Source organism: Micropterus dolomieu, linkage group LG11, assembly GCF_021292245.1.
Source record: "Micropterus dolomieu isolate WLL.071019.BEF.003 ecotype Adirondacks linkage group LG11, ASM2129224v1, whole genome shotgun sequence".
In the NCBI taxonomy this organism is placed as follows: domain Eukaryota; kingdom Metazoa; phylum Chordata; class Actinopteri; order Centrarchiformes; family Centrarchidae; genus Micropterus; species Micropterus dolomieu.
Genome location: NC_060160.1, coordinates 18124254 through 18146330, shown reverse-complemented (window position 1 = coordinate 18146330; position 22077 = coordinate 18124254). Strand labels below are relative to the sequence as shown.

The window sequence follows — 22077 nt, the reverse complement described above, 5'->3', positions numbered from 1 at the left end:
GTTTTACTGAAGCGTACTGCAGTCCTGCTCCTACTTTTTCAGATTCAGCTAATTGTGGAGTCTGTGGTGGTGAAAAACAGCAGGAGCAGACAGCTCTGGTATGGTAAGCTAGTGTCTACAAAGAAATGCAACACTGACACTTGAGTGAGCTATTTCATCTTATACAGTATTCACTGCAGTAGGTAATTCTCAAAACCAGAGGCCAGTATGCTCCCAGGTGTAAGTAGATAATTCAAAATTTCCACCAGGGGGTGGTCACAGCCCAGGCATTGATCTAATTGCTGTTACTCGAGGTCTTTCACTCTTTAGACCCAAGTTTGTTTATTAGAACTCTGCCAATTTTCTATCGGACAATGACACTTTACATAAAAGCAGTCATACATTATCATCCACATTACAAAGTGTGTGCATGTGACCATTTTTCATTTGCCTGCGTACAGTGTGTCAGTGCCCTGTGTTGGCCCACACTATATCCTTAGAGAGATAACATTTGAATATAGTTTAATTAGATCTTAATAATTTATCAAGAAATCCTTCACTGCCCTTTTTACTTACACCCTAAAGACATAAATCATTGTGCTGCTGGCTGCAGCAGTGACTGGCTGACTACTAATTGGCCATGCTGCATATTTTGCGTCAGACCACAGGGCTGATGCCTGAACTCATCATCTTTAGATGATCTGTACCCGGGTATGCAGGCGAAACACATCTGATATTTTACCTCTACAATACAAAATGCAAATAAAGATAATAATAAGATAAGATACGATGACATGTACATGAAAAGCTATGTGATTTCTGCCATGAAACCCAAAACTATTCTCTCTTTTAAACATTTGACACTTGTTTGCCATTGGCCACTTATCTAGAGATTTTATCTAAGGAAGCATCTACATTCCTAACTTTGCATGGGGTCTCTCAGGGTGCATAATCATAAGCCGATGTAGAAATATGATCCACCCAAATGTATCATATAATGCCAGAAGCAGTGCTGCAGTGAGATGTGTTTAAAATGCTTGGAACAAGTTGAATCAAGTCACTCCTGTAGTAGAAGGCAGACTTTTACCTTTCATTGTTCTTTATAGGTATGTGTTTGTCTTTGGACTAAGGTTGGATGGAGACTCACAAAGAGGCCATGGTCACAAGTAACACAAACCCCAAATGGTAATGTATGTTGAGTTTTTTTTTTTAATGTTTATTTAAGCAGGGCATTTCTGTCAGCAGTACTAGTCTCACTGTTATGACAAAAAGGCAGCCTTAAGGCATCCCTGGCTGGTCTGATAACAGCAATGGCACACACAAGTGTGCAGGCAAGCTATCTTATCAGAAGTAGCCAGCTGCTAATACACAGGTTTTCATGACTTCACGCTGCCTGTGGAAACACATGAACTCCAGCTACTGTTTGTCTGTGTACAGCACACAGGTAGACACCTAATCAAAGGAAGGGCGCTCTGGGATGCAGGAGACACAGAGCCGTCTCAGATTTAATCATAGACTGTACTCACCTTAAATTATTTGTCCTTTGTTGTGTATTGTTTCTCCTGTGCTTAATACTCACTTAAAGTCAAGTGAAAAAAAGCAAAGACAAAGCTTATTCATCAACATTTCTTTTTTGCTTAAATTGGATGTTTTGTGGTCAACGAAAAGCTGTGATTAATTGCATATGTAAAGATTTTCATATTACCTATTACAGCAGTGTATGCAGATGAGAACTCAGGTGTGCTCTTCTTCTTGTGAACCACTAACTGTGATTGTAGATGTAGTTTTTAAGTCATAGTAAAAAAAGTAAAATTCTATATCTCTCTACCTATCTATTCAAAATTCTAAAATTCAAAATCCCTTAAATCAGTCTATGTATGGCCCTTAGCAATCAAATGTTAACTAATTGACTGTGCTGTTATTCATTGGCATGCTGTCTACATGAGTCCCTTATCACAGAGCTCTGTTCTCCACCCGGATCCATGTGATAAGACTCACAGAACTTCTTAAAGCTGTTGAAAGGCCTTCAGGAAACATCTTCTCTGGACCACCTACAGTATGGTACAACCTGTAACCGCTGTTATCTTTAGAGGAAGGTCCAGCCTTTTCCTGTTCTGCAGGCTGAGCAAACAAAAATGTTTTAGTAAACTAAAAAAAAGTCATTGCCTCCCACAGATTTTGCAAAATGAAGGCTATTAAGACCCGAAGAGACATGGACCTTGGGTTTGTGTGAATCTAATGAGATTTTTTTATTTTGCTGAATATGATTTGATAAAGGACAGCATAAATATGTGGAGACTGAAATCTATGATCAAATTACTGATCCTTATTACAGTTTCAAATAAGTGAGAAGACAGTGAAACATTAACTGCTTCTCATTTTGTTGGCTCCCCATGTCAAGAGAGACCTCACCGAATAAAGCAACTCTTTGATGAAGGTTGTAAATTATAAACCTATGAGAACTCGACTTGACGACTGGTGAAGTGCGGAGCCCACTCTGTGTGAGTGACAAGCCACCGCCGCCCACTCGCCGACAAGCTGGGTGACTCTTAATTGTGTAATGTTCATTGACGAGTCAGCACAATGCTGCGGAGACCGCGGAGGCACACTTAACCGAGCAGAGTGATGAAATGCTCCCATCGAGGAGAACACAGATGGACAGCCTAGTTCAGCCGCTCGTCGCCCAGTACCTCGCCATGGGATGTCAACCAAAAGAAAACAACCAAAACGAAAGTGTAACGCCGGACGAAAAGGGAAAGGAGGATGCGTAAGTCAGATCACATTTTTTAAATGGTTTTACTGAAGAGCGTCTGGTGTTGGCTTGGCGAAAACGCGCGTGCTTATTCAACAGATGCTTATTTGATTTATCAATTTTTGTATTACTGACTTTTCGTAGTGGTACATAAACAGGCGTGTCTTAATTTGTGCCTGAAAGGTTCGTAAAAGTGAAATGAAGCTAACCAACTATTTTGCGCACCAACGCGCAAGAGGTTAACGTGGTCTTTAATCTGAATTGTTGTTACTTTCATGACCCGATGCGCTCAAACTGCACATGTTTCGAGCACATTCCTTCTTGTTTACTGGTCACTCAACAACAGTTTAGACTGGATGTCCGCAATCAACCGGTATTTCCCCACGTTAAAGGAAGGATATGAGAACAATGAATCGCAACATCCTATGGGGGTTTCTTAAAGTTTAAACAATCGCCCCAGTGTTTTGTGACAGTTAGGCATGCACATATTTTTTTCATGTGTATTAATCTGTGGTCTCATACAATAATGGTTTGAAACACATGTAGTCTGTATACACATACAATAGGCTACCCTACATCCTCATATGCAAATAGAGAAACGCACTTTCATTACAACAAGCCCTTGCTTCACTCCTCCCCCTAACTCTACTTGTGTTGCTGTTTCTCAAGGAGGGTGACTCCAGGATGCACCTCCAGGCCTAGAGTTTCTCCCCCAGGCCGCCCTCGCAGGTTCCACAAGCCCAGTCTCACCCAAAGTGTCCCGGCTAAACCAAATATGCCCCTGGGACACCTAACCAAGGGGGCAAGCTGGGAGGAGCTCATCCAGGCCTGTCTGCAGTCCTTTGGTAAGTCCTTGCTGGCCCGCTTTGGCACTAGTGTTGAGTTTGACCAGGTGGAGTATTGGAGAAGCGTGAAGCAGGTGTTTCTGGAACAAGTTTGTGTAACACTGAAGTCTTACAATTCTTTGTGTGTGTGTGTGTGTGTGTGTGTGTGTGTGTATATATATATATATATGTATGTGTGTACATTTTTTTAAAGATTGATGCTGTTGTGCAGTATTCGTCTCTGTTATTGAGAAACAATAAGATGCTAAGCTCGAAAACAGGAAAAGTGTAAATGAAAAAATATACTGTTGTAGTTTCCCAGAAGTCTATGTTGTTTCCACTCCCTTTCCTGGCATTTTGTTGCAAATCTACAACAAGTTTGGGCAGGCATCTAAACAGCAGGATTGGGAAGCTTTGCATTTGCAAGTGAAATGGATTTTCTTAACACAGCTGCATTTATATTTGTTTAATGTAGGATTTTATGTTTTGAAGGTGAAATCCCTCCTGTTGATGCTTGCCAGTCTGATTTGTCTGAGGGTTAACCTTGATTGTGTATTTTCTTCGTGTGATTTGAAAATGTTCAATGATGATTCTTATGTACTAATTCCTTGTGTTCTTCACTGTATTTGCCGATTAATATTTTACTGTATACAAGATATGCAGAGGGTTTCAGTAGGGATTGCGTTGGCTGTAGTTTGATCAATCACGCAAAAATCATTGGCTTCATCAAGTTGTCTGGAGTGCTCTCAGAGTTATGGTGATTGTGTCTCTGAAGAGACAAGCTTTCAAATTGCCGTTGCCTGGTTACACAAATGGAGCAAGAGCAATGGAGAGGTGTAACAATAGGCTGCACATAAAATGACGTCCCATAACTACATTTGTCCGGGCAGTAACAGCCTGCTGCTCATTTCAGATTCATGTAGGAAACAGAATTAACAAGAGGAAGTGTTAAGGAACCATGTAGTACAGTATCATGCAATGCTCTGACCACTTGCTCAAAAAAGTTACTTCAGTGTCACTGTGCAAAATACGAGATCCATACGCACATGATCAAGACGGTATCTCACTTTCTACAGTGCGTTATGACTGGGACTTTCCTTGAACAGCTGCTCCTGATAAAATAGAGCACAGTCCTGCTCCTCCTGGCCCACATCACAGGCGAACCCCTAAGGTCCCCGAGTCATTGCCACCTTTTCAAATGTGAGAGTGCACGTAAGAGCTATTTGAAGGATTACCCGATGGCAGCTTCAAGCCTGGCTGAGCTGAAAGGTCAGCTTCCCTAACAGTGGTCCTCAGATGCTGACCAGCCTTTGAAATGTAGAACACTATGAGGTGTGGATCAATGGCTGCTGACATCATTGCTCTCTCTACACTGCACTGGGCTGCGCCGCACTCACCAAACGTGCAGGTTACAATTCATTTACATTAATACAGGTTTTAAATTTTTTTTACTAGCTGGTATTTATAAAATATGTAAGACATCAAAAAATATATTTCTTACAGTGAGAACTTCAATTTTCTACTATGTAGAAAGCCCTGAACCTTAGGGGCTCCCCACCTCATTTTGTAAGATAAACCCCCACAGCGGTGTCAGATGAACTCAGTTATGGGTGGTGCCCCTTCATTGACACGACTCATCATGATCCAAATGTGTTTCAACCATTTATCCATTACGTTTACCTATTTTATTTATCCGTTACTGTTAGCTAAATATTTCCACCATTTATCCATTACTTTTAGCTATTTTATTTATCCATTACTGCTAGCTAACTATGTCAACCATTTAATCATTATCTATATCGAAGTTAACCATTTCAGCACTTTATCCATTACTTTAGGCTAACTTGTTCAACTGCTATTCATGAATTTTAGCTATTGTATATATCCATTGCTTTTAGCTATTTTAACTAGTTATCCATCATCCTTAACTGTTTTACTATCTATTTTAATAATGTAACCATCTTTTTTTTTTTACCATTTATCCACTGCTTTTAGCTGTTTCAACTTCTTTGTGTTCTCTTAATAAATCCATGTTTCTTTGCTAACTGCTCATGCACTCTTATCATGAGGTGTCCAGGTGCTATAGCTGACTCAATATGTGGACAATTAAATTGTTAATTTCTATTTTATAAAATTAGTCAAGCTACACTACAATCTTTCAATGTACACCCTGACAACTTGTACTCCCTGGGGTACTAGTAGCACTGATTGGAAATCACTGCTTTTAAGTGAAACATAGTCCATAAAGTAACAGTGTGTCCTGATTATTATGTTCAGTGCAGAGAGATAAACATCACCCTAGGTGAAAGAGACAATCCAGTCTGATAGACTCTTGTCAAAACAAGGAAAAGCCACACACAGGTTTGGAGCCGCTGATGAATGACTAAGATAACCTTAAAAGTGGGCTAGACAGTAGCGTGCGACAGTGTTTATCACTGTGCAGTCACACAGCCATACATCATCATCATGCAGTTCCAGTGTCGTGGGCGGGAGCTTTCCTAATTTTCCAGTCAGGAACAGATAGTCCAGAGGGGATTTCCTTTTGCAATTAACCCTGCACAGTGAATGGTTGGAAAGTTGTGAAAAAAATGATGGCGTAATTGTTTACCTGATGGAGAGTCATGACTTCCTACTGTGCATTTGCCATAGGCCTGACTTTGGCTGATTCACACCCGATTGTTACCAGATTGTGAACTAAAACACAAGTTCAATTTGCTAATTTTATTACAACAGGCTGAGTTGAACACAACTGTCAACTAGAAGCAGTGGGCATTGCTTTATATACAAATGTCTTAACTGCATTAAGGTTGCTGCTTTCCCAGCCATGTCATCTTGAAAACTAGATGTTGTTTCACTTGTCTCTTTTGAAGTCTTATTGACTTGACTGATGAGGTCATTCACATACGCTGGGTTTAGCTGGTAGTAGCTGCGTGTTACAAACAGAAACACACCCAATGCAGGATATGAGGGCTGGATTAGTCAGCTGCGGCTGGAGTGGTGAGTTGCTTACAGATAACAAAGATTAGAAAACAGGTTGCCATGGCGCCCAAGATATTTCCAAGGTGATATGGTTTAAAAATGGGTCCACAGATGCCTGATGTCCTTGATGGTGTCAAGATACTGGTAAAGCATAAGGGGGAAACAATATTGAGCTTGAGAATTCACAAATGTTGTTCTTCAAAATTCAGCACCATGTGTTCTCTCTCTATATTGTGGGAGGAAAATTTCCCATGATGTATAAATAATATTTTCAAAGACGCAATTAAAGGCTCTTCCTCTTTATGTCACCCACTAATTCACTGCTTATAGCAGTATTTTTAAGTCTTGCAGAAGATAAGTGGTGCGTTGCTTTGCATAAGTGGGCAAGAAAATTTCGTTTTCTGCAATTACAGATCAGATCTGGCAATGTGACCTTATGTAATATTTTGCACACACGTAGTCTAATTTTTTTTTTTTAACTGGTTGACAAGAAAGTTTCTGTGGCTCTCAAGATGTCAGTTGTAGAGAAGTTTTTGACAACCAAGATAAGGAAAAGGTGCTCTGGTCACAAAGAGAGGAAGTGAGATATATGCGTAAGGAAAAAGGAAGCGAAAAGGTAGTGAGACAAACAAGCCACAGAGGTTCACACAATCTGAGGAAAAAGCAAATCTTCAGAAACAGTGGATAGTATAATGAAATGTATTACAGTCTGTGTATAACTTGTTTTTGTGTGTGCTTGACCTAACCCTGTGTTGTCCAGTGATGGATTCACAAGTAATACTTGTTGAGTTGTACTTGTTCTCAACCCGGTCATAGTTCACCCCAGAAATAGTAATTAAAGGATAAGGATGTGATATTGTATTTTTATTTCATCATCAAATCCCATGAAAAGACCAAAACCTTATTTCTCTGTGCCTATACTGTTGTCTAAAAGCTAGTAAAAACTAATTAGTGAGCCACAACACACTGGGTGACATGTTCCTTCCTGGGCTCTGTAGTTTATTTTCAGTCAGGCCCCACCTGCACTACTCCGTTTTAGTTTACAGATTTACAGCTAGATTTACAGAGATTTAAAACGAATACGATTTCCGTTTACACCAGCTTTATAGCTGCATATCAGAGTTGATCTCCATCTACATTAAAACGACTTAAAACGCACATCTATTGCCCGGTCAGGCACACTGGGCATGCGCATGCCAGTGTAAACAAGAAGCAGACGGTCTGTTCCGTAGTTACAGAAGATTTGGCGAAAGAAAAAAGAAATGCAGACGCAGAATCAGACCAGATTTTTTTTGCATGCACCAATAAGGAGCTGGGACTGTTACTGAATGTAACACGGGAGTGTGGTGGCGGGAAAACAGACTGGGAGTCGTTGCAAAGTAAACGCCGACATGCACAGTAGCCTACAAGTGTAGGCAGATAGGCCTAAGTGTTATTTGCACGGTACAGTATATTTGAATAAAAATACCAACTCAAAAACTCTGTCAGTAGCATTGTGTTTCTGCTTGACTTATAAGACCAAATCAGAGAACCGAGCGTGAGCGTTTGTGGCATCGTTTCTAAAGTCCTCCGTTTTTGCCCGTCTCCACTAAAACGCCCTCCGGAGTTTAGTAACGCAAAACGGGTTCGGCAGCGTTTCTAAACTTCTCCGTTTTAGGTCTTCGTTTTCGTCTGGACGGGAGGTGCAAACGTAGCAAAAGGTCTCCGTTTTAAAACGAAGTAGTGTGGATGGAACCTCAGTCTCACATACTGTACACACATACTGTACAGATGGACTAGGTAACTATTGTTGTTTTTTTTTTGGTGGGAATTACTGACTGATGCCACCAGCCATATCAGTTGACAGTTTAGTCTGTTTTGGTCCAAATTAAAGCTACGATAGGAAATATTGGAGAAACTAGCAAGAGAGAGCTAGATTTTGAAAGTATCCAACTGAAAAAAAATCACATCTCTTCAAGCCTTCCTCCAAAGCCACTCCTCCAAAACACACTTTGATGCACAGTGGTTGCATGGGTAGAGTGCATGCGTAGGCAATTAGACAGGCAGGCCAGCCAAAATTTCATTCGGACAGAATGAAATAATTGGCCGTGCTTATTACTAGGTGGATCATTTATCATTTTACAACACAGAGTTGTTGTTCCTTTTATTTTTTTCTGCGACAGCCACAGATATTGGATGTTTTTTAATTTTTTTTGTCAGAGCATTTGATTTATTGATTGCTGTCGGAGAATTCCAATAAATACAACATAATAACTAATAATAAGCTTTAGGCTATTGTATAATGAATACTTACATTTACATTTATTCATTTAGCTGATGCTTTTATTCAAAGCGACTTACAATTGCTATACATGTCAGAGGTCGCACACCTCTGGAGCAACGAGGGGTTAAGTGTCTTGCTCAGGGACACAATGGTGGATGTCTATGCGCCATCACCACCCCACTACTTCTTTTAGTTTGTGCAGTAGCTCTTGTATCCCAGTTCAACCAGCTAACTTTGTGAAAGCATAGAAATGATAGATGCAAAGTAAAGTTAGACACACTTGATGTGTCAGATGCCACTGATTCTTTTTTTTTTACTTGCAGATACCACCTAACAAGAGAAACCTCATATCACTGTTCCAACTTTTATTTTAAGAGGATTAGTTCTCCGTTTTGTAGCAATGAGAGTAAACTCAAGTGTGTGCACATTGTCTTGCAGACTCGGAGGGTTGTGTGTGTGGGAGCAGCCACCTGCTGAACATCAGCCTGACCATGCATCGTCTCCTCATCTCCTCCGGTGATCTGCTGGACAAACTCATCACTTTATATCCTTCAACAGTCCAACATACAGTAAAGCTATAACTGCTATCACAACACCAGCCAGTGCACAAACAGTGCACTGGCCAATTCTGAGCGCTAAATGTAACATGGGATCAGATCAATGGCTCTGCTGTGCTGCTTTCCTGTGGTTGTCAACAGCAACGGGCAATCAAGCTTGGACTTGGCTTACAGTGCAGCCTGTAGCTGTCAGAGTAAAATGTGATTGGCAAGTGGCAGTTCGTGTTTACTCCTGCTGTCAGTTGCTGTAGATGTTTTACATCTCTGTCTGTGTAAATTTCCTTCCCTCTGTGCCTCGTGTCCCATGCATTCAATAACAGGGAGTATTACCATCACGTATTTGGTCTCTTTCAAAATGCTTAATTCTGTCTCTTTCATTTTCCCCACTTACCACCTAAAAAGAAACATGTTTTTTTGGTGTAATTGTCTCGTGACTTGAGTGGAGGGCCTGTAATCTAGGCTTCCATTCAGGAAACAGCAGTGGCGTCACAAAGCCTCTCAGAGGAGCCTGCTGGCCCGGCGAGCAGCCTTGGGGTTTCAGGTGTTAATTACCTCTGCCTCTTTCACATACAAGTCCTCTTCAACTATATTTAAACACAGACCTTTTTGCTTAAAGAGGCCTCCACTCACATGTATCACGTCAGAGCATGTAACGCCAAATGCCCCTCTGCTATTTTTAACCCTCTCATTCTGAGCTGAAGACCCGAAAGGATACATCAAATAAATTCAGTGTGTGGGTAAGCATCAGGAAAGAGACACGGGGGCCATTAACAGCCTTCATCACAGTCTGGCCTTGGGATTGCGTGGGCAGTTCTTCTGCTCCCATGACGCAATTAGCCTTTTTATGTGCCAATTGAGAGCTATAGTGTCCTGTCTGTTTATAGAAGCTGCTTCTTATAATAAGGATTATGATTTTGTGTGCACTGCATAGTGTTGTTGTGGTGCAAAATGGAGAGCAAATTGACCATAGTAATGAATATTTACATGGTGATTAAACATTTTTTAGCGTCCTACCAGTAAACAATGCACATTACTCCAACAGTTGTTCTACAGTATGTGAGGTATTTATTGTGTTGTTCACTAACTTCTGTATGCCAAAATGATTCAATGATGCCTCCTCCCACATTACCAAATGCCACTTCTGTTCGCGTTTTTGTTCAGCTGCTGTAGCTTTTTATTAATGAGTTGTTAGCACGAAAGAAACTGCAGTGAAATCAACCATCTGTTGATTATTTACTCAAAACACACCTCGTCCTGAAGATCAGCAGATTTGCAAATTAGTTGTTCTCACCTAGACAAAAGTGTTGCTAAGCATGAGAAGCTGCTGACTCCTGATGCAGGTCCCAGCTTGAACTTTAAGACAATAAAATTGCACTTTACTCAGGTTAATAACCCCAGTCAGTCAGCACTAGATCCTTAACCAAAGCCCTTACATTTAAAATAGCGGTGGACAATGAGCAGCCAACGGAGTGCCAGAGGATATGCTACTTCATCAGGTCAGTTTAACACATGGACACACTTTAAGAGTCAAACTTTAATTGTATGTTTTGTATCAGTCACATGGTATCCTCCCTGACTTCCAGGTATTGGGTCCAGGAATTCTGGATGATGTTCCGGTTGCACCACAGCTTGTCAGACAGCCTGGACGAGTTCCGGGAGCTGATCAGAGAGCAGGGACAGGAGCATCTTTGCTCTCTCCTAGAGACCAAATGGATGTAAGTGTTAATCTCTGACCAGCTGGCAACTGCGACGTTAGGCCTACACGACTCTCAGTTGTTTGTTCCGTCATGGAAAATGTTGAAATCAGTCACGATCAAGAAGTCTTTGAACAGTGAACATAAGCTTCAAAGTTAAGTCAAATGTTTGTTTTCACACTGTTTGACATACATATATGTATGTTTGTCTTCTTGTACTAGTTTAGTATTTAAGTTACTACATGTCATAAGTGACTACTTGGTATTCAGTGAAAAATTCAAATCTGGGGCTGCAGCTAACCATTATTTTCAATACTGATTACTCTGCCCATTATTTTCTCAATTAATCAATTGATCGTTTGGTCTATAAAATCTGACCAACAGAATCCAAAGATGTTCAATTTATGATCATAGAAGACTATAAAAAAACTGGAAATATTCATGTTTGAGAAGTTGGAACTGCTGAATTGTTGCAAATCAATAAATTATGTCAGCCCTATTTAAATCCAAACTGTACAATTTATGGCTGCATATCAAAAGGATGTTTGATAATTTGATATAAATGCAAAATTCAATGTGTGGACGTGTTTGCATCTTGACTAGAGTTTAAAATAATGAGCAGCGAGTGTGCACAGTAACGCTGATTGTAAATGTGGTTATGTTGTGTTCTAGAAGTGAACGGGACTGGTCGTGGAAGGCCAGCCAGAAGATCAAAGCTAACTGCAGTAAAAAGAGGAAGGTCTCCCTTCTTTTTGATCACCTCGAGCCCATTGAGCTGGCTGAGCATCTCACCTACCTGGAATTCAAGTCCTTCTGCAGGATATCAGTGAGCATACAAACACATGACATATGACTATATAAGTGTATATATAGGTTATCTTTTGCACTTTAATGATTTTTTTATTTGACATGCATCTCTATGAACTAATAAAACTGTGGTGTTTCCTCCCAGGGAGGGAAATGACTTGCAGTTTCCATGCAGCACTTTTATGCTCGCCTCTCTGCTTTCTCTGCCAGTTTGTAGACTTCCAGAATTACATTCGCAGCTGCTGCATGAAGGACATCCCCGTGATGGAACGTTCAATCGCCCTGTGTAATGGTATCTCCCAGTGGGTTCAGTTGATGGTGCTGAGCAGGCCGACCGCTCAGCTGAGAGCTGAGGTTTTCACCAAGTTTATCCACGTGGCCCAGGTAGTGGTTTAATCAACCCATCTCTACCTCTCACGGTTTCTGTTCCTGGTTTAGCAAAAAGGAAAACTGGAACTCTATTTGACACATTTCCTCTTTGCTTGCATCTACGTGCTGTTGTTCACACACCTTATCTAACTAATGACAGTCTATTGTCACTGCTCTGAACAACACTATAGATGCCACATAATTGGCAGTTGCATAATGCATATTCACAGAGAGCTGGTAATGATTCTCAAGAGCTCTGCTGCAGGCTTTTAGCGTATCCAAAGATTTTACCAATAGAATAAGATTAACTGAATGCAAGCTAATGGACTCATCAAGAGGAACACACTTAGACACTGAGGAGTTTGTGGAAGTGGAAAAGGGAAAAATGACTCGTGAGTGTAGCTGCTTGCTTGTAGACCTTGCTTGTTAAAACCACTCCAATGTGAAGCCGCATGCAGCCTGCTGAGAAGTGATGTGCTGGCTTCAGGGAGCCGTTAGGCAGGCTTGTATTCTGGAGGACCTCTTGCACTGTAACACTAATGCACCAGTCTGCTGCTGCTCACTGCTATCAACCTCAAAACCCACGGGTGTGGAAACGAATTTCACACCATAATGCTCCAGTGACAGCACGAATTAGAGAACTGAAAAGAGAGGGAAAAGCACTGTGAGAAAAGAGTGAGATATCAGAGCACAGTAAGAAAAAGGCAACAATATAAGTGGCTTATGTAACTGCAGCGTTGTGGATTATATAACCAGGGCTACCTGGAGCAAGTTTAATTGTGTGTGTTTATATGTGTGTGCGTGGATGGACTGATACGTGTGCTTCTTTGTGTACGTCCACCAGAGTCTACATCTTATGCACAATTACAACACACTAATGGCGGTGGTGGGAGGGCTTTGTCACAGCTCGATCTCCAGACTGAAGGACACCACCTCACATGTACCCAGTGAGGTCACCAAGGTAAATGACACAATAAGATCCAGCTGATAATAGAGCCAAAACATCCTCACATTAATCATTACCAAAAATTCTATTCGCTCCCCAGGTACTGAACGAGATGACAGACCTGCTGTCCTCCTGCAGAAACTATGACAACTATAGACAAGCTTACAACAGGTGTACAGGTTTTAAAATCCCCATCCTGGGTGTCCACCTCAAAGACCTGATTTCGGTCAATGAAGCCATGTCAGACTATGTGGAGGATGACAAGGTGAATGTCCAGAAGCTCCAAGCACTCTACAGCCACATTAATGAGCTGATCCAGCTCCAGCAGATCCCTCCCAGGCTGGACGCTAACAAGGACCTGGTCCATCTGTTGACGGTAGTGCACCTTTCAGTGCAACTTTGCATTTAGATTTTTTTTTAGAGATCCAAGCAGGAAGAGCAGGAACCCTCTTGTTTTTGTACTGTTTATTATTATTCGGCCAATGAAAGTTATGCTGCAGGCCAAAGTTAACACCAAATTTTAATAGTTTGTACATGAAATGCAAAATGACTTGCACAAAACAACTGACCCGCATCAGGTATGCTATAATTTAAGCCCTTAAGCTTCAAACTCATTAACCCTAGTGCCGAATGACAAAGTTGTTTTAACATTTCATTCAATAAATTAGGGTGTATGTTTTTTGCATAATGAGTAATTACACATGTGGCTAGTTTTCGCCGCCTTGTTGTTATTATTAATTGGGCAGTGTAGAACCCAGTGTAAATATAGATTGTGGAAACAAATTTCCTGAAAAGGACAATAAAGAATCTAATCTAAAAAAAGTACTCCTGGCAATAATGACAAACCATCGGATTAGTTGTCGACGGAGAGTAAGAGGCCTCATGGGGGTGATATTAATGACAAAAATGTTAATACTTATATATATAATAATACTTAATAATGGTTGGCACGCCCATACCGTGAGTTCAACTGACTTGAAATATCCAACTCACACTATTCTACAGAAACGCGTCCGGACGATAAAGCATGGCCCGATTGATTTTTTGCAAATTTGTATAATCAGAAAAACAGTAATATGACCTCTATTTGGATTTCAACTGTAAAAACATGGCCCCCATCAATCAAAAAACTTTGCCATGGGCGTGGCTTAGCAGAAAATGGCAATGACTCATTGGCCATTTGTCCAATCATCATATATCTTTATAGTGATCTTCATTCCTTATTTGAAAAGAGACTTGCCAAAGCATTTTGAGTCTGACCCATAGGGGACCCCACAAATTCCAAAAACCTCGTATATTCTATAAGTATAGAGTGTGTTATGCTGAGCGTGTTTACTGAATACACAACATGCGACAATATAGCTGCATCCAAAAACATTACTTTACATTGGTTAAATGTCAATGGTTTGCTGACATCCACTGTTATGAATTGCATGGGTGGCTTGGACCCCGATTATAACTGCTTGCAGTTCTATTTTTTTTGTAATTCAAGTTTTTGATTAAGTTTCCCAAAAGATAAACAACATAATGAAACACAAGACAGGATGTTACACTAAATCGAGGTACAAGAACAGGCAGCAAACAAAATAGAACAAAACAAATCTGAGCACATATAGTAATAAGTAAAAGAAGCCACACCAATAAAATAAGGAGTAAGAGGGGGGCACAAAGTATAAATAATAAATTAAGTAGCACAGTTTAAAAAAAAAAAAAGTAGGAATATTTTCATTCCATTACGTTTCTTTTTTAATACACATTAAAAATTGAGACCAGACTTCCTAAAACTTTCCTTGGTAATAATTATTTTTCACTGAGATTAAAGATTCAAAAGAAGCAATATCTGTCGTTAATTTTAACCATTCATCAAAAACAAGCTGTCTGACTCCAGTTGTGGAGAGCAATCCTAAAAGTGCCAATAAAAGTGCCAATGGAAGTCCAAGTCCACATTTTTGTTTGGATATACCTGGTGTTGAGGAGAAACCTGTCTCCTAATAAGCACAACTGGGTACATTCTGGCAATGGATTATGCAACCACTCTCCAACACTTTTGAATACCTGTTTCCAGAAAGTAGAAACAAATGAACAATTCCACAGTAAATGAAGAAAAGTATCTACTTCCTTTTGACACTTCCAAAAGTAGCTGTCATCCAGAGTTCTTTGAGGTTTAACTGGTTTCAATAATGCCTGTGTATAATCTTGTAGTGTGTACTGTAGATTTCCCCACTCTCTCCGCTATCTCTGACTTGACCACCCGGCATCCGCCGCTATGTGTTTCCATATACCCTCTTTTTTTGTTTGAATTAAGATCTCTCATTTAGATTCATTTTAAATTGTTATGTAGCTTCATGTGATTCATTAGATTGTATAGAACACAAGCACAGATGCAAATGAGCATGTGGATCGTCTGTGCTCGCGTGGGTGTGATAAGAGTCTGATCTATGAGTGTGTGGGTGACGAACTGAGTGTGAATGAGAGTGAGTTCAGATTTCTGTATTGTTGTGCTATCTGTGTGCAGCGCTTTAACCGTACTTGAACAACAGAATGCCCATGAAGGGATAATAGTTACCCCGTGACCTCATTTTGCCCTCATCGAAACATATTTCAAAGATAAAAATCTACAGACAGCTCTTTCTCTTTCTGTTTACCTCCCATGTCCTGACATGTGCTCTCTCCTTCCCCACAGCTGTCCTTGGACCTTTACTACTCTGAGGATGAGATCTATGAACTGTCTTATGCCAGGGAACCCAAGAACTGTAAAGCACCTGTGAGTGAGCAGAGACACTTTAATTTAACAACTGTTTACCAGCTGGCTTGAAGGCAGTAGTTTGACATTTGCTTTTTGGCTTATTTACTTTTTGTTGAATGGAAAGATTGAGACCACTACCATGTCTGCATGCTAAATAAGAAGCGAAGCCAGCAGCCGGTAAACGTAAAGAGCCAAAAATAAAATAAAAATCATAACAGGAAAATGAAAACATACATTTACATATAAAATAGATAAACAGGATAAAGATGTGATAAAAAAAGAAAGTAAGACATTGAAATGAACTGGTGGCTCAGATAAAATCAGGAGAATATTATTAAAACAAAAGATGAGTAATGCTTAAAGGAATAGTTTGACATTTTGGGAAATGCATTTATTTTCTTTCTTGCCAAGAGTTGGATAAGAAGATTGAAACCACTCTCCTATCCATACGCTAAAAATGAAGCTAAGTACCAGCAGCCTGTTAAGCTTAGCTTAAGGCAAAGACTGGAAACAAGGGGGAAACACCTTGCCTGGCTCTGTTCAAAGTTAACAAAATCCACCTGCTAACACATCAAAAGCGCACGAATAAACATGCAACTTATTTGTTTAATTTGTACAAAAACTGAAGTATAAAAATGTCAGGAGGCCAAGATTGGTCTGGCACACGAACGGCTATAAAAGCAAATTGTCGTTTTCAACTTTAGACAAAGCCAGGCTTGTTCTTTCCTCCTGTTTTCTAGTTAATCTATCCTGACTAGCTGCTGGCTCGTGTCATAGACATGAGAGTGGTATTAATCTTTTCATTTAACTCTCTGCAAGTGAAGTGAATATGTGTATTTCCTAAAATGTCAAAATACTTTAATGTCCTAATCATAACTCAGCTCTTTAGTAGCTAGTTGACGGTGTTGCTTCTGCTTCTGAAGGACAGGTTGTGTATTTATTTAGTGCAATATAATTGCGCAGATAATATTTTACATGTTTATCTGCCTACCCAGGCCTGTTTTTTTTAATGACTTATTCATTTTCTATCAGCCAGCCACCCCCTCTAGACCTCCAGTGGTTGTGGACTGGGCATCAGGAGTTGCTCCTAAACCCGACCCCCGAACCATCAGTAAACATGTACAGAGAATGGTGGACGTAAGTGCTTCCCTTTTCAAGTGTAGCCTCCGCAGAGCTACTCAGCAATGCTGTTATATAACCATAATCATTTATTTTAACTATTCTTCTGGATGCTGCCATTTTGACAGCCTGCTCTTGCAGCTATTGTTCACTAATAGTTGAGCAACAATGGTGTTTGCCTCTTGTCTTTCACAGTCCGTGTTTAAGAACTACGATCACGACGAGAACGGCTTCATTTCTCAAGGGGAATTTGAGAAAATTGCTGCTAGCTTTCCTTTTTCCTTCTGTGTCATGGACAAAGAGAAGTGAGTGTTTGACAGGTCACGTACTCGCTCTGAGCTCATTTGGTGAGCTCAGAAGAGAGGAATCAAAAGTGGTATTTGTAGTGTTGAGTGTAGCAACAGGAAACATAAAATAGCTGCAAAACTAACCATAGCCCCCCTTACTACATATTCACTGTAACATTTCTCATGCCCTTCCAATTGTACATGATACTGACAACCCACAGAAGAACATGTGGTTTATCTTTTAGATCTGTGTTCACAACACTCTTATCACAGTACACAATGACAAAATGATATAGTGTTTAACACATAGGGCCAATGAGTGGGTGCAGTCATAAATACATCATGTCAGACATTACCGAACATTAACATAATCTAACTTAAAATTCAAAAATATTTGTCAAAATGTTTTTTGCCCACACACAGTGTATGCATGCATTTATAGCTATGTTTCCTGTGTTAAATGATGCCGTATATGTGTTGTCCAGGGAAGGCCTCATCAGCAGAGAGGAGATCACAGCCTATTTTATGCGGGCCAGTGTAATCTGCTCCAAACTAGGTCTTGGCTTTGTCCACAACTTCCAGGAGACCACTTACATGAAGCCCACCTTCTGTGATAACTGCTCAGGCTTTGTAAGTCACCACGCAGTCAAGGATGAAGGTGTATGATGAAACATGGGCTTTACTGCCCCCACAAGTCTACAGATTCTCCAAATATATACGCTTTCCTTGATGATACTGATGTTTTCTCCATATTCTTTACAGCTGTGGGGTGTCATCAAGCAAGGCTACAGATGCAAAGGTAATTACTGCACTCAATCTTGTGGCATGTCTATCTTTGGCCAAATGTAAGTATCTCGCTTAAAAATGAGGAGAGGTGAACAGAGTATCTTGTGGGGAGCAGGTAAAGTGAAGCTATCTTAGGAAGGTGGAGTGTGGTTTTCTGTGTTGCACACAGCTAGCTGAATCTTGCAGCACATGAAAAAAAAAAAACAAACAGAAAAAGTCTGCTGCCAGAACCACAGTTTTTTCCCCCTCCCCCGTCCCTCAAAAGATCTGAGAGTTATTTGTTTGCCTGACAGTAAGCATGCAAGCTCTGTGACAGTTGCATTTGCAGCACAGATAGTGTTCAAAGAAAAGTCAGTAGAAGTCAGTTTGCCGATGTTAGACTAACGCTAGTTCCTGTTGTGACAAGTTGTGCATTCTTTTGGCTCAGACTGCGGGATGAACTGCCACAAGCTGTGCAAGGACCAGGTGGCGTTTGAGTGCAAAAAGAACACCAAAATGACCAACGCCATCGACAGTCCGACGCCGAGCTCCACACCTGTCACCATGGGCACCTCAGAGGGTGGGTTTAGGTGATGGGGTTCATCACAAGCACAAACAATCCCATTGATACACACACACATTATTATCACACAGTCACAATCATTTTTTATCATTTTCCCACAGATGAACACTCTCACCTGACGTAGTAAGACAATAACATGCATGTAACATGGCAGCAGTCTCTAAGACGTGCCCTTTGGTGGCGGTGACTTTTGAAGGCATGTGTTCACCAACTAAGCGATGTCATTTCCTGTAATCACTGCCTGCCACACTTTACAGAAATCAGTTAAAGTCAGAATTTACATGATTTCACTTTTGTTTGCTGCTGCTTTTAGAAAACAACTCTAGAGCGCAGTGTCTATTGTCAGGGTGATTTCCCTCCAGCTGTCATTAGGAACTGTTTCACTTACAGTAATAGTTAAGCTACCCACCTGCTGTGAGAAAGCTACTATATTCAGAACAGAAGAACTTTCAACAAGACACATCTTAAAAACATGGGGGCTTTATTAACACTACCCCTTCTTCAAATGAGTATTTATGACGTGCTATTTTCTCATATGGTTTATTTGGCTTGTGTTCCATTGCATACTGAATTGAGTCATTTTATGGTCGTTGATTGCTTAAATCTAGTGAGCTTATTCTACTTTAAGACATGATTGTGATTAAAGACTGAAAAGTACACCACAATAAACAATTTACATTTTCCATTTGTCTCATTTGAAATAATTATTAGTAATGCCCTGCTCTCCAGGTTCAGAGGAGTGTCCTTTCCCCTACCCACCAGATGACGGCAAAGACTGGAGCCCTGACTCCCCTGTCACCTCCCACCTGAGGCCTCTGAAGGTCCATAGTGGTACCCAGACGGAGGGACCCCAGCTTTCCTCTGCAGCCCCTGAGGCCACCCGCCTTCAGCCTTCTCTGCTGGTCCCAGCAGCACCCACCCTCGCCTTGTGTCCCAGCCCGGTGCCCCAGAGAAAACAGCGACACTGTGCCAAGTGGGAAAACAGAGAGTCTGTTGTGCCTAAGGATCCAGAGGAGGAGAGCAAACCTGCCTATGAATCTCTGGAATCAGTGAGTGTCAGGACCACTTTTCCTCCTAATGCACGGTACTTAAATGCACCACAGTTACTGTACATTATTCAAATCTTCTGTCTTTCTCAGGACAACCTGAGGCTCCAGAAAGCTAACGATACACTACGTAGGAAACTGAAGCAGGCAGAGCGGGAGGTGGAGATACTAAAGACTCTACTGAAGAGGCACACTCTCCACCCTGTGGAGGAGGACTCCTCCTCCTAGACACATACACACATTGGACCTTCTCCAGGGAGACTGGTGCTGCCCCCGTATGGTTCCAATGTTTAACTTATTGGTCATGAACAATGCAAGTATTTTATCAGTATAACAGGACAAATTGGCATCACATGGTATAAAGTGGCATATAATGCACATAGCCTGTGTTTTAATGCTAATGGTACACAGTTAATCAAAAAAAGCCAATCAGTATGTCACCAATAATGAGGTTTTGGAGGTGTGTATGGATTTTTTTTGAAAGCAGCTACAGTACACAGCACAGAAAAAACAGTAAAACGACTAAAAACGCTGTAGTGGTATATTTAAAGAAGTGTAACGTGAGCAGATGAAGGCCCTTTACTGCATTTGTATTGTTCACCGAAGAATGAAAGAATGAAAGTCGTTGCAATGAGCATTACTCACTTTATGTAGTGAACCATTAAGAGTAGGTGGAATGGAGTTTCCTATGTTAAATCACTGAATGAAGGAGTGCGGTATTTTGGAGTGAAAACAGAGCAGAATGTGTTTGATCAATTCCTGATCAATAATGATACTAGATATTTATGTTAAACATAAAAAAATGGAAATCAGAGTCTGTAGTAAAATGTATGAAGCAAAACAGTTTTCAAAAACAAGAAGTTTATTGCATTGTTATCATTATTATTAATGACGAGGGCCCTCTGATCATAGCAGCAGAATGAATGTTGGAGGCCTCAGATGTACAGAACTGTTGTTGCATCGTTGTCCCTGTTCGTGCCAATGCGCAAAATAAGTGCTTCTGTTAATATTTATTGTCTGAAACACTACACAGTTCATTAAGAGGGTGACTTAAATGAACATTTTGTACAGTATACTGGTACTTTCAGTTATTTATGCTTGAATGTGTTGGCGTCTGATTGATTGATTGATTTGTTAATTGTTATTGTGTGGTCATGTCATTGTTCTGTGTGGCCCATTGTAGCAGTGTTGTGCTGTGAATGGGAGTTGGGATACATGTGTCTGTAATGTGTGTAATGTGCTGTAGATACAAAGTATACACAATTAAGTCAAGGTTCATCCTTTGTTTCAGTATTGTTCTCTCATTACAATAAATACTGTACATTCTATGTAAAAGCATTGCTTGTGTTACTCAGTTTGACCACTGGGGGTCACTAAAGCCTCATAATATTGCTATAGCTTCTTGCTGATGATTATTGACGTTCAGTTTTCAGAATCTCTGTGACCTTTTACTATAAATATAGCACTCTAATTAGATATCGGTGTGTTTAACTCACTTGACTATTTCTTTCAAATTAAAGCACAAAAAAGCATTACAATTGGATTATTGTCTCTAATAGGTTGTGGTTAAATAAGTTTCTTGTAAAGAAGAGGAAAGCAGAGTTTAATAATAAAAAATCTATCTGAATTTACCTATAAAATTATGAAAAAAATTATGGATTTGTGGGACATATACCTTTAAAGAAGGGCTGTGTCAACCTCTTGCACGGAGACTGTGCCAATCTGTGCTGTCCCTTGTGCTTTGCTGCTGGTAATGAGTCCAGCTCCACAGTGAATGTTTGCCTGTAGATAATAAGAGGGCAACTGTCTGCTCTTGGAAAAGCAGAGATTCAAACCAAGTACCTAATCCTTCAGCTTTCTTAAAGCAATACTGCAAACAGCAGGTGATTTTGCACTGCCATATTCTTGGTGCTGGGATTTAGTTTGTGTGTCTCTACGGCAATAATTAATTCTCACGTAAAGAAAGCCATTTGATTCAAATTATATTGTGCTTCCTCATTTCTTGCGGCTATAATGACTTGTTACCTTGCGTTGACTTGGCTGTGATCAGAGATCCAGTGAAAAAGGATAGTCTCTGAGGCATAGCAGCAGCTCCCAAGCCCAGCCTTGGTGACAGCTAATTTACTTCTATTTGAATGTGACACCCAGCTGCAAGGGAGTAACACCCCAAGTCTACCATGCTCCATGCACACTGATGCTGAATCATTTCCAATATCATGGCTGGCTGAGAGAATGTGACAGAGAGAATGTGTTAAACTCAAGGGACGATGCCCCCAGCACAGGCTGTATGTAAACCTGACATGTGAAACTAGACATCATAAAGATAAATACATTAGCCTTAAATCCGTTTACAAACCCAAC

At 40.5% G+C, this 22077-nt stretch overlaps 1 protein-coding gene across 6 annotated transcripts; it reads left to right on the top strand.

Annotated features, from left to right (window-relative positions):
* Positions 1-13: 13 nt before the first annotated feature.
* On the top strand, positions 14-21044 carry LOC123978855 (RAS guanyl-releasing protein 1-like). 6 transcript variants are annotated; one of them, XM_046062382.1, is made up of 19 exons: positions 1238-2040; positions 2155-2202; positions 2559-2746; positions 3401-3576; positions 9236-9341; positions 10788-10850; positions 10938-11069; positions 11721-11874; positions 12066-12239; positions 13069-13185; positions 13271-13546; positions 15854-15934; positions 16949-17053; positions 17231-17340; positions 17808-17952; positions 18085-18121; positions 18536-18667; positions 19400-19719; positions 19810-21044. In XM_046062382.1, the coding sequence occupies exons 3-19, from the start codon at positions 2610-2612 to the stop codon at positions 19942-19944; spliced, it is 2400 nt and encodes a 799-aa protein (XP_045918338.1). In that variant the 5' UTR covers positions 1238-2040; positions 2155-2202; positions 2559-2609; the 3' UTR covers positions 19945-21044. The 6 variants fall into 6 exon arrangements, with proteins under 6 accessions (XP_045918340.1, XP_045918339.1, XP_045918335.1 ...); XM_046062384.1 differs by lacking the exons at positions 1238-2040; positions 2155-2202; positions 2559-2746 and adding exons at positions 14-103; positions 1110-1164; XM_046062383.1 differs by lacking the exons at positions 1238-2040; positions 2155-2202; positions 2559-2746 and adding exons at positions 36-103; positions 1086-1164.
* Positions 21045-22077: the final 1033 nt, after the last annotated feature.